General features: G+C 42.0%; 1 protein-coding gene across 1 annotated transcript in view; it reads right to left on the bottom strand.

Moving 5' to 3' along the window:
• Positions 1-12,686: 12,686 nt before the first annotated feature.
• The window catches only part of LOC143988602 (putative serine protease K12H4.7), a 151,784-nt gene continuing 148,294 nt past the window's right edge, over positions 12,687-16,176 (bottom strand). Inside the window, exon 9 of the mRNA XM_077488286.1 lies at positions 12,687-13,196. Within this exon, the coding sequence (XP_077344412.1) occupies positions 13,087-13,196 (110 nt within the window). The 3' untranslated portion in view covers positions 12,687-13,086. The remainder of the gene's footprint in view (positions 13,197-16,176) is intronic.

Here is a 16,176-nt window from a genome sequence, read left to right as displayed (position 1 = left end):
CTCTCTCTCTCTCCCTCCATGTCCCCCCCTCTCTCTCTCCCCATGTCCCCCTCTCTCTCCATGCCCCCCCTCTCTCTCTCTCCATGTCCCCCTCTCTCTCTCCATGCCCCCCCTCTCTCTCTCTCTTTCTCTCCATGTCCCCCCTCTCTCTCTCCATGTCCCCTCCTCTCTCTCTCTCTCTCTCTCTCTCTCTCTCCCTGCCCCCCTCTCTCTCTCTCTCCCTGTCCCCCTACTCACTCTCTCCCTGCCCCCCTCTCTCTCTTCATGTCCCCCTCTCTCTCTTCATGTCCCCCTCTCTCTCCATGTCCCCCCCCTCTCTCTCCATGTCCCCCCCTCTCTCTCTCCATGTCCCCCCTCTCTCTCTCTCTCTCCCTGCCCCCCTCTCCTCTCTCCCTGCCCCCCTCTCTCCCCCCTTCCCTTTCTCCCTGTCCCCCTCTGCTCTTTCTCTCCCCACCCCCCCCTCTTTCTCTCTCTCTCTCCCTGTCCCCCTCTATCTGGCAGCAGATGATGTGGCATGTGACACACTGCATGTGTTGGCAAGCGATGGTGGCAAGTGACTCGCGGCATCTGGTGGCAGGCGGCGGTGGCAAATGACATGCTGCATCTGGTAACAGGCAATGGTTCCTACTGATTCTGCATTCTGGTGAGTTGAACTATTTCATTATATATTACAATGTAGTAATAGAAATGTGATTTGATCATCATGACACCATATTAAGCATGATGTCAGGATGTTTTGCTTGCCAGCATCAGCCTTTCACCCAAAAAAATCACCCCCGCCGCTGAATTCCCCATCAACCCTGAGACTACATTCCCCCCCTCGTCCTTGGCAAAATTGTCCCTGAATGGCAGTCTAGAAATGTGGTCACAAATGTGGACAAGGTGTCAATTTTCCCCCGGGTCACCCCATACAAAGGCCACACCGCTTCCCTCAGATCCGTCGCAAACTAAATAAGTATCCATATTGCGCAATTGCGTATAGTTGTATAAACTGTTTTTGTGCATGTTTGCAAAATTAAAGTGGGCCACTCTGGGTGAAGTCCAGGGCCAAATTTTTGTCCCAGTCCAGCCCTGGAAAATAGGGTAGCCAGGCTGTGACGTCATCAAGGAAATCTGATACCAGTCCAGGGGGCAGTAGATCACAGCAATTCTTAAAGAAATTGGAGAAAATAGGCATATACAGTGAGCTTCAAATGAACAGAGAAGGAGGAGAGTGAAGAACCTGAAAGCTGCTCGGTGTGGATAGGAGGATTCCCACTCTACCTTCTTTGCATCCACTGGGTCTGGAGGGACCAGTCCAGAGAAGGCCACCATGGGAGAAGGAAAAAAGAGAAGCAGTGTCAGATTCATGAAGCCAGGTTTTGGTGATAGCAACTAGATTAAAAAAGTTAGTGACAAAGAGGTCATGAGAAGAGGTGAGGTTGTTGCAGAGAGAGCGGGCATTCCAGAGGGAACAGAAGAAAGGGGGGGGGGGGGCTGTTTTTTGGAGGAAGAGGAATGGAAACAAAATTGTATGGATTGTTGCCAGAGGGTACAGGGTGATGTGTAAGTTGGGCAGAGTTAAATAAAGGATGCCCAGAGTTTGGGGATATAAAGTATCTCCAAATGTTAGGAGAAGCAGAAGAGTGAGGGAGGTAATGTGAGAGTGCAATTTACATGTGAGGACATTTCTCAGCATCCTGGGGGTTTTATTTGAATGTGGGTTTAGAGTTAGGAGGAGGTGAGTGCAGTAATAAGTAGAGGGCATATGTGAGGGGGATATATACAGATTGTGTAGTGGAGAAGAGGGGTGAAGAAAATAGTTTGAGAAGAGAGGATACAACTGTGAAAAGGAGAGGTAAAGTGTGCATGTTGCAGAGAGGAAGAGAGCTGAATGGGGAAACAAAGTCACCTGCAGTCTGGTGATTTGTAAAGTAGCTTGTTTGTAGATGTTCGCTTCATACAATCACTGAAGTGCAAAAGCCGAAGTGCCACTTAATTAAAGAACGCCACTTTATTGGAAGAACCCCAGCATGCGTTCCCCTGGCATGTGCCCCCCATAAAGGTGCTCTTATTTTATACTGTCTCTCATGCACAATAGAACCAACATATCTACTTACGATACTGGTATCAAATCTTGCTCAACAGTTTTTTTTATTACTGAGCTGGCTTATTTAAAACTAAGCATTATTGCTACAGTTAGCATAACATTCAAACACAATAACGGTGTAGCCATTTGTATAAGCAGCTAGATTTATCCGAGTTAATGGAGCAGCAGGGTTTCTCCATTTTCGGTTGCAGTAATAGAAATGAACTTATGTTGCAATCCTGCACTGTTAATTGTGCTGTAAAGACCTGTAATTAAAAGTGACAGGCTAATTCATCTATATTCCAATACTGAAGACTTTCACAGCAAGCTCATCAGTGCAAGTCATTTCTCTGTCTTTTGCAAGAAGTTAATTAGGTAAATGAACTGTCAACTTTTCCAATCAAATAACAATTAGTGTTCACACATGGAGGAAATGTGGGAGGCAAGTGCTAAAAGAGGACATTGGCCACGATGAAAGGAAATGCTTATGAGATTGTATAAGTATTTTACTGTATAGAAACTATATGTGGCATATTTATGCATTTGTCTAGATTAAATTAAAGTAGCTCATTACAAATCAATTTTAGTTACCCGTCACTAACAACTGCTATAAATCATAAGTGAATGTTTCCTGCAGAAATAAAGCTATAGTAAATTTCCCCATATTTTTTGTATACCATGAATTGGTATTGGTATTTAAATAAAGTGAGCAGATGCAAGTATCAGTAAATGCCAACTCCTACTATTTAAAAGCGAACTCCAGGCAAACAGCTAAATAAAAAAAATTAGTTAAAAATTAGTTATGACGAACGATCTTCCGATTTTCGGATCGTTAGTATGGTGCTTTTGACAGCCGATTCCGTTTTTTCATCATGCAAAAGCTGGATGTGGAAACTATAAAATTGTGTCGTACGTGAACTCAAGGTCCGATTTTCATTTAATAAATCTTGCCACAGATTCTCAATTGGATTTAGGTCTGACTGGGCAAACCTAACACATGAATCTGCTTTGATCTAAACCATTTCATTGTAGCTCTGGCTGTATGTTTAGGGCCTTTGTCCTGCTGGAAGGTGAACATCTGTCTCTATATTGTCTCTATAATGTTGAATCTTTTCTCTCTATGTCGAATCTTTTCTCTCTATGTAGAAAAATCTTGGACTAATGAGTCTTTTGGGGTATGTCTCTACCAGCTTTGCACATCTAGTTGAGTGACATTTTTGCCCATTCTTGCAAAATAGCTCAAGCTCTGTCAGATTAGATGGAGAGCATCTGTGAAACAGCAATTTTCAAGTCTTGCCACAGATTCTCAATTGGCTGTATGTTTAGGGCCTTTGTCCTGCTGGAAGGTGAACATCTGTCTTTTACCCCAGTCTCAAGTCTTTTGTAGACTCAAACAGGTTTTCTGCAAAGATTGCCCTGTATTTGGCTCCATCCATCTTCTCATCTGACCAGCTTCCATGTCACTGCTGAAGAAAAGCATCCCCACAGCACCATGTTTCACGGTTGGTATGGTGTGTTCAGGGCGATATGCATATATTAGTTTTTTGCGACATAGTATTTTGCTTTTAGGCCAAAAAGTAAAATTTTGGTCTCATCTGACCAGAGCACCTTCTTCCACATGTTTGCTGTGCCCCCCACATGGCTTCTTGCAAACTGAAAATGGGACTTCCTATGGTTTTCTTATGGTCATTCTTCCATAAAGGCCAGATTTGTGGATTGCACGACTAATAGTTGTCCTGTGGACAGATTCTCCCATCTGAGCTGTGGATCTCTGCAGCTCCTCCAAAGTTACCATGGGCCTCTTGGCCGCTTCTCTAAATAATGCTCTCCTTACCTGGCCTGTCAGTTTAGGTGGACAGCCATGTCTTGGTAGGTTTGCAGTTCCATTTTCGGATGACGGATTGAACAGTGCTCCGTGAGATGTTCAAAGCTTGGGATTTTTTTTTTTTTTATAACCTAACCCTGCTTTATGCTTCTCCACAACTTTATCCCTGACCTCTCTGCTGTGTTCCTTGGCCTTCGCGGTGCTGTGTGTTCACAAAGGTTCTCTAACAAACTTCTGAGGGCTTCACAGAACAGCTTTATTTCTACTGAGATTAAATTACACACAGATGGACTCTATTTACTAATTAGGCGACTTCTGAAGGCAATTGGCTCCCCTAGATTTTAGTTAAGGGTATCAGAGTAAAGGGGGCTGAATACAAATGCACGACACACTTTTCAGATATTTATTTGTAAAAAATCTTGAAATACATTTATCATTTTCCTTTCACTTCACAATTATGTGCCACTTTGTGTTGGTCTATCACATAAAATCCTAATAAACACATTTACGTTTTTGGTTGCAACATGACAAAAACATACAAAATTCAAGGGGGTATGAATACTTTTTCAAGGCACTGTAATTCCATAGAAAAATATTGGTATATTGGGCAAATACTTTGAGGCTCTCTTTGTTATATGACCTCAACAGAACAGTTGTTCATTATATGAAAAGGGGAACATTTTGGTTGCGCATTTACAGTGCAAAGGTCCAGTACAAATTGAGTAAAAAAATAAATAAATAAATAAATAAAAAAAGGCCAGACAATAAGTGACCCTATTTCTAGTCCATGGTTAAAAAAAGCATGTTTCTACCAATTTATGGATCAGTCCATAACCTAGAAACGAAGATCTACCACGTATCTTTCTTCCCACACTCCAAAGACATGCTGGTAGGTTAATTGGCTTCTGTTCAAAATTGGCCCTAGTATATAAATGTGAGTTGGGGACCTTGGATTGTGGGCTCCTTGAGGGTAGGGACCAATGGGAGTGTGTGATGTATGTGTGGAGTGCTGCGCTATATGGGTACCTTAAATAAATAATAATATAATAGATGAGCCTCTTAACCAGTTTCCAACCGGAGCACGCTGATGTACGTCGGCAGAATGGCACGGGCAGGCATATTGGCATACAGGTATGTCCATTTTTAAATGCCGCCCTGCCATCGCGAGCACGCCACCAGTGGCACGCTCGCGCACTGGTCAGGACCCCCATGAGTCCGGTCACAGGTCATGCAGACTCGATCGCCGCGGGGATACCCACGATCGTCTCATGGGGAGGCTGAATGGGGAGATGCCGTTGTAAACAGCATCTCCCCTACCAACAAGTGACGCTGATCTCTGCTCCATGTGATTGGAGCAGAGATCAGTGTTCACTAACACAAAGCCCCCCACAGTTAGTAACACACCCCTAGGAACACTTAACCCCTACACTGCCACCCCCGGTTAACCCCTTCACTGCCAGTGTCATTTACACAGGAATAAATGCATTTGTATAGCATCGATTGCTGTATAAATGACAATGGTCCCAAAAATGTGTCCGCCACAATAAAAATGCCATAAAACTATCCCCTATTTTGTAAACGCTATAACTTTTGCGCAAACCAATCAATAATCTCTTATTGAGATTTTTTTACCAAAAATATGTAGAATACGTATCGGCCCAAACTGAGGGAAAAAAATGTTTTTTTTATATATTTTTGGGGGATATTTATTATAACAAAAAGTAAAAAAATTATGCTTTTTTTCAAAATTGACGCTGTATTTTTGTTTATAGCGCAAAAAATTTAAATCGCAGGGGTGATCAAATACCACCAAAAGAAAGCTCTATTTGTGGGAAAAAAAGGCGTCAATTTTGTTTGGGAGCCACGTCGCATGACCGTGCAATTGTCAGTTAAAGCGACGCAGTGCCGAATCGCAAAAAGTGGTCTGGTCTTAAGCCAGCAAAATGGTCCAGGGCTGAAGTGGTTAATGAGACACAATGTACAGGGATAGGGAGAATAATTGTAGACACGCACCCACACTCGCTCAGGTTGAACTGGATGGACTGGTGTCTTTATGTAAGCTTGGCATTGCTGAGCCTATCATCTACTAGGACCCCCGGGTCCTTTTCCATCCTAGATTCCCCCAGAGGTTCGCTCCCTAGTGTATAGATTGCATTCATATTTTTGCCACCCAAATGCATTATTTAAAATTTTTCTACATTAAGCCTCATTTGCCATGTAGTTACCCACCCCATTAATTTGTTGAGATCTCCTTGCAAGGTTTCCACATCCTGTGGAGAAGTTATTGCCCTGCTTAGCTCAGCATCATCCCCAAATACAGAGATTGAACCATTTACCCCATCCTCCAGGTCATTTATGAACAAATCAAATCAGATTGGTCCCAGCATAGAACCCTGTGGGACCCCACTTCCCACCCCTCACCATTCCAAGTATTCTCCATTTATCACCACCCTCTGAACTCGCCCTTGTAGCCAGTTTACAATCCATGTACTCACCCTATGGGCCATGCCAACTGACCTTACTTTGTACAGTAAACGTTTATGGGGAACTGTGTCAAATGCTTTTGCAAAATCCAGATACACCACATCTACGGGCCTTCCTTTATCTAGATGGCAACTCGCCTCCTCAAAGAAGGTTAAGAGATTGGTTTGACGAGAACGTTTCTTCATTAATCCATGCTGATTACTGCTAATGATACCCTTTTCATTACTAAAATCTTGTATATAGTCCCTTATCAACCCCTCCAAGAGCTTGCATACTATTTATGTTAGGCTAACTGGTCTAATTCCCAGGGATGTATTTTGGGCCCCTTCTAAATATTGGTGCTGCATTGGCTTTTCTCCAATCCACTGGTACCATTTCATTCAGTAGACTGTCAGTAAAATTAGTTCCCCAAGTACCCTCGGATGCAAGCCATCCAGTTCTAGTGATTTATTAATGTTAAGTTTCTCAAGTCTAATTCTAATTCTGTCCTCTGTTAGCCATGATGGTGCTTCCTGTGATGTGTCACAAGGATAAACACTGTAGTTTTGGTTACTGACGAATAAATTCAATACCTTCGCCATCTCCCCATCGTTTGTAACCAGATGTCCTCCCTCATTCTTTATGGGGCCAATATGGTCTGTCCTCCCTTTTTTTTACCGTTTACATACTTAAAGAATTTCTTTGGGATTTTTTTTGCTCTCCTCCGCTATGTGTCTTTTGTGTTCTATCTTAGCCGCACTAATTTCACCCTTACATTTCTTGTTGTATTCTTTATAAAATCTGAATGCTGATGATCCCTCAACCTTGTATTTTTTGAAGGTCTTCTCTTTTGCTTTTATATGCATTTTTACATTAAGGCATCCAGGACTTTTGTTCACACTTTTAAATTTATTACCCAATGGGATGCATTGGCTAATGAGTTTATTTAATATGCTCTTAAAGTGAACCTATCTCTCCTCTGTGTCCTTTGTTCCTAAGATTTTATCCCAATTTATGCCTTTTAGCAAGGTTCGTAGTTTAGGGAAGTTGGCTCTTTTGAAATTGTGTCTTTGTATTTCCCTTATATTTCCTATTTGTGTGATTTATACTGAAGCCAATTGACCTGTGATCGCGGTTTCCTAAATTTCCCTGTCCATGATCAAGTCTGTATTGTTGGTAATCAGTAGATCTAGTAACACTTTATTTCTAGTTGGTGAGTCTACCATCTGACCCATGAAATTGTCCTGCAAGACATTTAGGAACCGGCGAGCCTTAAACAAATGGGTGGTTCCCTCCACCCAGTCTATGTCTGGATAATTAAAATTCCCCATTAGGATAACACTTCCCATCCAAATTGCGATAGGAAGTCCATCTCTCCCCCCTTCCTCAGGTTAGGTTAGGGGGCCTATAGCATACTTCCAGTATTATTTTCCCCTTAGCTTCATCCCTTTGGAGCTCTACCCATAAGAATTCCACCTCCTCCCTAGCTCCCTTAGTGATGCCACCTCTCACAGTCACTTGTACATTTTTCTTGATATATAGACATACCCCTCCCCCTTTTTTTACCCTCTATCCCTGTGATAAAGGTTATACCCTTGAATGGTTGCCAGACAATCATGAGAGCTGTTGAACCAGGTCTCTGAAATTCCCACAAAATCCAAATCCTCCTCATACAACAGTATCTCTAGTTGTCCCAGCTTGTCCTCCTGGCATTGGTGAATATTCCACGTAGTTTAGACCGGCCGCATACTATCTCCTTATTGGGCGTTCTGAGATTGCAACTAGGACTTGTTACTATACTTACATTGGGTTTATGTGCTTTAGTCAACCTACCAATAATGACCCCAATACTACCCTCTGGACTATGTTCCACGCGGACTATCTTTGCCTTTGGACCCCCCTGTTGCCTAGTTTAAATACCCCTCTAACTTTTGGCCATCTTTACTCCCAGCAGATCTGCACCCTCCTTATTTAGGTGCAGTCTGTCCCTTCTATAGTACTGGTGAATGACTGAGAAGTTGGCCCAGTCCTCCAGAAACCCAAACCCCCCCTTACCACACCAGCTCCTCAGCCACTTGTTTACTTTCCTAATCTCCCTCTGTCTTTCTGGTGTGGCTCAAGGTACTGATTAGTATTCCTGAGAATACTACCTTCATACTCTCACTGGAGGAGTTCTTCCCCTGGCAGCTAGGAGAGTTTCTCAGCTCCAGCAGTGCGGGTCCCCGACTAGTTTCACCAATGTCACTCAATGGAGCCTACTTATTGGCATACTCCAGCCCAGGATCAGCCTCCCTGGCACTCCCTGCTCTATCCTTCCTGTCACCCATCTACTCTGTTCTGGTGCCTGCACCTCTTTGTCTCCACCCGCCTCTGTGCTGACTCCTGCCGGGTATGTTCCCGGCTCTCCTTCAGTATGGAGGGTCTTCACAGTACTGACAGTTGCTTCCCTAGATTCAGAACCTGGGCTTCCAGGGAAACAACATGCTTACATTTTGCACAGCAGTATTCGCCCCGATCAGATGATCAAGGAACACATGTCACAAGATGTACATCGAGTCGCATCTCCACACCCGCCGGGCATCGTACCTACTAATTTAATGAGGATTGGAGATTATACCCTATTCAAATTACCTAACTAGCTTCCTGACACTGGTACTCAACAAATACACAGGTGCTCACAATACACAGGTACTATTGATCCACACAAACTACACAGGTACTTTGACCCCTGTTACAACCTCCTGTTTTCAACTCTGTTTAACTCACCACTTAGTCCAGTTCCACTTGGTCTAAGTTCCAGCAAGCAAAAAGGTGGCAAGCTCAAAGATGAGAAGGGTCCAAATGGAGTTCTACAGAAAGTTATATAGGACTCAAGCACCTGTGACCAGTAACCACTCCCCTTAAATTAGTAGGCTGAAGGTTGGAAAAAAAAGGCTGTTTAAAAAGTGAGAGAAGGGGTGTTAACAAAGCTGCAAGGAAAACCCCCCAACACACCAATCAAAAGCAAAACTTGTTCACACTCCACTCAAGGTTCCCAGCTTCGAACCAGCAAGTCTGGCAAGTCTTACCCTTCACCCCTTTTATAGTATACTAGTGTATGCCTAAGCCTGGAGTTTAGCAGAATTCAAGTTGTTAATTATTGACATATTTCTTAGTTTACCGAGATGGATTCTGTCTTGGCACTAATCACATATTTTTTATCAGGGGGGCTAAAGTGAAATTCAGATCTGTATTTTGTGTAAAGAAATTTGTTATTACGCAAAAGAGTTTCTTGCTGAGAGACTAATATCTCTCTTGGGATTTTGTCCACTGATCTGGCGCCAGTATTTATGAAAAGAAATAAATAGGATAAGCCAGACCAAAAGTGATATTTCCATTGTAATTGGACTCTAATATCTGGCAAGTTTGTTATGGTTCACCATGACAGATAGTCAGCAATAAAATAAATGATTAAAACATGCAATGTAAAAATGATATCATAAAACAATACATTTTATTAAATCACATGATCCTTCCTCCAAACAGCCTTCTGAGTCTTTGAGAATGTCTAGGTGGTTCGGGTTCATGGTCTCCAGAAGGAGGGTTTCTGAGGAAGTGTGTGCCCATTCAGTTAAAAGACCAATTGTGAGATCAGGTACTTGTATTGGATAAGAAGGACATGCTGACAATCAGATTCATCTCAATTGTGTTCAATGGGTTTGAGGTATGTGCTTTGTACAGCTGATGTTGGCCAAAACATACCAGTGAACAAATCATTCACAGTGGATTTATGCCTTGCATTCCTCTGCCATATCCAGATTCAGACCACTAGAGTTCCTCCACAAAAAACTCATCAAGTTATGTCTTTATGGACCCAGTTTTGCACACGGTGGCACGTTCATGCAGAAAATGCCCTTCCTCAAACTGTTATTACATGGATGGACACGCATAATCGTCTGTCTTTGTACAGTATGCATTAATAGCACCCTTCACTAGAAAATACCTAAACTCAAAATTAAGAGGTGTCCACATGCTTTTGTCCATATGATGTGCCTGGCTACAAAATCTATACTCACCGGATTCCCCCCATGAAGGTCCCTCACCGACGTTTCAACCTGCAGGGACTGCTTATCCCAGTGGCATGTTAACCCTCATTGGATGGTCCCCTTCAGTTCTCTAAGTTTTATATTGGTGGTCTTCTGGATCCTAAGAGAACCCCTCCACTGGAAAAAAAAAACCCAAAAAATGGTGCCTTTAAAAACAGACCTTCCCAGGCTGAACATTGCAGAACATCCCGCACTAAGCCCCCCCCCCCCGCCGACTATGGCCCTTCCCCAATTAAAAAAAAAAGAAGGTCTTGCGGCATGCCGTTCACGCCGTTTCTTTCCCTTTTTGTTTTTAAATCCTTTGGCACTCTTTCCCCGAGAAGAGATGCCAGACTTACTGTAGATCTTGCTGCTGACCAAAGGAAGAGAAACTTGCTGCTTCCTGGACACAAACGTGAGCTCTCTGAGAAGCATGAGAAGTGCTCAATACAGCCCCCAGTGGTGGCGGCATATAGGCATGACAACACTTACTAATTTAAAGGAGACATTCATAAGAAAATGTAAAAAAAAAAAAAAACGTAGAAAACTCCACTTACCTTTCCCGCCGCAGGGTTTTCTGTGGTAAACCAACAGACCCAATCTTCACCCTTCATGGTGGGTTTCATTAAACCTTCAGGAGCTGGGTATCCTTGAGGAAACCCACAATGCTCAACCTGTAATAGCACCTCTGCCAGTAAAACTTTATGGCTTTAAAATCAAAAGTACTGGATCCCAAGGTCCAGCTCTCTAAAGAGAAGCATTACAGGAAAAACCAAGTTTCTTCAGATACCAGGTCCGAGTACCATTCAATTTAGCCAAAAAGACACTTTGAATGGATCTGGTCTGCATGGTCTGCCCCAGCAAGGATTGCTCCAGAGGAGCTCAAAACAGCACATCTTCACTCCTGACCAACACCTTAGACACTGGTGAAAAAAAACTGAGGTACTCCCACCAGTGGGAGGGGTTATTTAGGGACTGCACTTTTTAATTTAGGGTGTGTCAGTGTTCATCACCTGAAGGTGGCCTATAACCCACATAGTAACTACTATGACTCTGTGTCCCGTGGTATACGATAAGAAATAGTGTATTATTTTATTATACTGAACTAGGATTGTTGTTGATGAATACAAATGGCATGTCAGCCATAGATGTAATACCACATCCCTCTCCAGACAGCATAAGGGGAGGTGAATATCCCCAAAGCTTCTCTCTTATTGACTAGGCTAATAAAACTGTACCGCAAATTACCTCAATACTCATTTATTTTATAAAGATAGATATAGAAGTCTAAGAAGAGACACAGCCGCACAGTAAGCAAGACACATTGCTGTTCTGAATTTTATAGCCATCATAAATTTGTCTAATTAGCCCAGGTGGGTACATGGATTCCAGGCTCCCAGCTCTACCAATTCATCATCAGTTCATAAATTCATTCTGTACAATGCCAATGACATAATTCCAGCTGTTGCTGTACCAGGAGTCAGATTTCATTGCATGAATTGTTACTTAGGACTGCATTGGGTAATGAATTGTATATTTTTTTCCCTTCTAGATGCGAGATGATGAGGTGTTCGGGGAAAATAAATGTACTACAAAAAAGCAAATCTATAAAAAAGGACGTTAATACAAGGAAGCAAGTAGCAACTATTGTGTAAGGTGTTTACTTCAATATGATATATAAAAATAATCTAGTAATATTTACATACAACCTTTACATTACAATTAAAAAGGGCATTGCTTAACAATGAGAAGCTTTTTAATTAAATATAACCATTAAACATCTTTTACATACTGAATGACCAAGCACCATGTACCTGGCATTCAGACAACTCATATGAAAAAAGGTTGCAAATTCGCCATCCCTGATCTTTCTTATCAGCATTTTCATCCACCTTCTTTTTATGCTAGAGGCTTGGCTAGTGTAAAGTGTAAGTAAAGTCGAACAATACATTTCTCAGATTTCCTACGGTCTATTAAATATACCAGTGAAAGGGTATTTTATTATACTTGTTCAACAAGTGTAACAAAATAGCTGTTCATTCAGCCAGAAATGTGTAAACAGATAAACTGTATTAGGTATTTTGCACCTTAGGTTTGCCGTCACAGCACTGGGTTTTGTAGTTCTTGTTTTGTCATTTGAGAGTTTTGCATAAATGTCTCTTTTGAAATAGGAAAAAGGACAAAACAACACAGATTACTGAAACACACAGAGAGAGAGAGAGAGAGAGAGAGAGAGAGAAAAAAAAATGGAAAAATACACAAGGCGTTTTGAAAAAATAAAATAGTTTATTACTATACTAACCAAAAAAAATCAAAAGCCAGTGACAAAAAGTTTTTATAAACAGCAAACTTCTGTCACATGTTGACACAAAAATCTTCCGATATGTTGAAAGCCATCTGCAGGGTAGATGCAACCCTCGTGGAATTACATTTATGTGATACAACATATTTATTATGCAGAATAATTTGTGCTCTGCAGCATCTTTTTAAATGACAGCTCGCAGTATGCTGACGCATGCAAGGCCATGATAGAAGATGTATTAGCAGTGACTGGAAAACAATCATGTCATTTGTAAAATCTTTATAGGGTAATAAACATTATGTTTGATATTATGTGGGTAGGAAGTGTAAGCAGCACCCATAAGAGGTTAGAACATTTACAGTGTTTATAACTGTAGCCATTTTGTAAGCAGATCATATATCTGTTTTCTTGCAGCTGGTAACATGGAAGGCTCTTCGGGTCGGGCAGGATACATATCGGCACAGTGAGCAGCATCTAAAACAAAGGCCAGACAATAATAAGTGACCTTACTTCTACTCTATGGTTGAAAAAAAAAAAAAAACATGTTTATACCAATTTATGGATCAGTCCAAGACCTAAAAACAAAGATCTACTACATATGAGGTCTGAAGTATTGGGTGTGGTGCCACACTGGTTGTGCAGAAATTTGTGAATTCTGACTTTTGAGACACCATACACAGCAAATTATTCATAATAAAGTCAACATTTTATTAATACAAATGTGAAGAACACATACAATTCCATAGAAAAATACAGGTATATTTGGCAAATACTAGGATGGTCACTTTGTTATGTGACTTCAACAGAATAGCGGTTTCATTATATGAAAAGGGGAACATTTTGTTTGCACATTTAACAAGATGACTTCTTACTTGTACAGTACAAAGGTCCAGTACAAATGGAGTAATAAAACACTCCTGTCTGGACTAAGATGCCTATTATTCTAATGCATGATAGAATCATAACAATGACCTGTTCATCTTGTTGATTCAACATGGCTGATGGATGATAAAAATGTGCTTATAATTCAGAAATTTTAACATTCCTCACATAGTATCCAAAGATGCATGTAATCTGGCTTTCCAAATTCGCCAGACTTCACTTGTAGAGAAGTGGATGAAGTTTTTCTATCAAATGTTGCCAGTCTGTGATATCAACTGTAAATAGAACTTTAGTGCCCTCCCATTTTTTGTTGGCATGCAAATTATGAAATAAAGCTAGCAACGCTCTATAAATCACTAAATGTGATATAAAATGAAGCAAACATTCTATACATAATAGAAAAACCTCTATATAAAACTTCTATATAAAACTTCTATATAATATGATTCAAAGTTAGGTCATAGCAGAGTTGTTTCTTCTTTAACCCTGGTGTGCAAACCTCCACCCTCCACCTCGGCTTTTTGGGAACATGCAAAAAAAAAAAAAAAAAAAAAAAAAAAAGGTGTATTGCACTTATGGTGCCATTACTTCTTAATGCAGGTGGCAGTCATGCATTTTGTCATGCACCAAAACATGCATTTCAAACACACATGAGGCTCTCTGAAAACAATAGTGCAGGAGCTACTTTGACACATTTGTTGTGCGTAGGGCAGCCCATTCAAGTGGAGGGGCTACCCTGTGCTGTCGCACAAAAACTACAAACAATTTAAAAAAAAACACGTGTTGAGTGGTTGTAAATGGGGCCTTAAAGTGATTGGAAAGGCTTTTTCTTAAAATAGCAAACATGATATACTTACCTGCTCTGTGCAATGGCATTGCATAAAAGTGATTGCTTACCTTCACCTCTGGGGTCTTACACTTCTCTGGGTGACCCCCATAGCAAGCTGGCTGCTGTGTGGGCACTCAAACGGGTGTCCTCCCAAGCCGAGCTGTGTGCATCCATAGACACATACAGCATGGCTCAGAACTGTCCCTCTCCTCAATGAATTTGACTGACAGCCGCAAAAGCCTATGGCTCCCACTGCTCTCAGTGAAGCTTGTGAGGGAGAAAATGGGGAAGCGAAGACCACACAACACTGGGTCAATAAAGAAATATGGTAAGTGTTGAGGGGGGTGGGGGGGTTGCGGCTATTGCAACGTTTTTACCCTCAATGCAGAGAATGCATTAAAGGAGTTGTAACGGCAGAAGGTTTTCTTATCTTAATGCATTCTATGATTTTAAGATAAAAAGCCTTCTGTGTGTAGCAGCCTCCTAAACACCCCCTAATACTTACCTGAGCCCCATCTCTGTCCAGCAATGTCCACGAGTCCCTTGGCCATCTTTGACTCTCCCTCCTGATTGGCTAAGACACAGCTGTGGCACCATTGGCTCCGGTAGCTGTAAATTAAAGTCACTTAGCCAATAAGGAGAGAGAGGGGACGGGGCTGAACAGAAGCTGCATGTCTGAATGGACACACAGAGCTGCAGCTCGGCTCGGGTGTCCCCATAGCAAGCTGCTTGCCCTGGGCAGCACTCGACAGGAGGGGGGGGGGGGGCAAGAGCATCAAAGAAGGACCCAAGAAAAGAAGGCTCTGGGATGCTCTATGCAAATCCAGTGCAACAGAGGAGGCAAGTATACCATGTTTGTCATAAAAAAATAAATAAAAATAACACACAACGACTTTACAATCACTTTAAAAGGTGAAAAAGTACCAGTTACTTACCGGTAACTGTCTTTCTGGGAAATCTTCCAGGACGGCACACCTGAGAGATGAGAGGCTCCTCCCTACAGGAAACACAATCAATCGACAGCTGTTTTAAGTCCCCACCCTTCCCCTTGATCCTCAGTTTGTAGAGAAGTAACTCCTGAACCAGGTTCACAAGGGAAATCATTCCTCATAGGTACTCACCTTCTAGTGTTCTAGAATTTTCCCTCCTCCAACGGGCGGGAAGTAGGCCTGCCGTCCTGGAAGATTTCCCAGAAAGACAGTTACCGGTAAGTAACTGGTACTTTTCTCAAGTCATCTTCCAGGACGGCACACCTAAGAGGATAAACAAGTACCTCAGGCCTACCTTAGGGTGGGGCCACTGCAAAACCCTCTTGGCGAACCTTGGCTCTGCAGTGAGCTTTACCTCCACTCCATACGCTCATATGCTTGATGAAGGCATCTTAGCTGGATCATGCGGCTGATCTGCAGGTCTGCTCCACAGATGTTCCTGCCTTTTCCGCTTCAGATGCAGTATCTAGGTGAAATGGGCTCTTAAAAATTGAATCAGAAAACATGTTAAACTTGTAGGTTAGCAATGTTGCCTATCTCACACATCTAACAACCATGGCCTATTATGCCTGTAGGTGCTACTTAGAACCACTAAAAAGATAAATAAGAGACCTGTGTAAGACAAGGACACTACATTAATCAATAAGAGGGCCTGTCTTAACACTATCCTGTTGAGGGAAATAAAACTGCTTCCTTTTTATCTTTATGTCAGCAAAAGACTAAAGGGAAGCATACTTAAGGGAAATATATTAAC

The sequence above is a fragment of the Lithobates pipiens genome, unplaced genomic scaffold (genome assembly GCF_037356315.1).
Source record: "Lithobates pipiens isolate NorthernLeopardFrog02 unplaced genomic scaffold, aLitPip1_a1.2 Scaffold_18, whole genome shotgun sequence".
NCBI classification, from domain to species: domain Eukaryota; kingdom Metazoa; phylum Chordata; class Amphibia; order Anura; family Ranidae; genus Lithobates; species Lithobates pipiens.
Note: the sequence above shows the minus strand (reverse complement) of the source record. Positions and strands in the feature narration are given on the sequence as shown.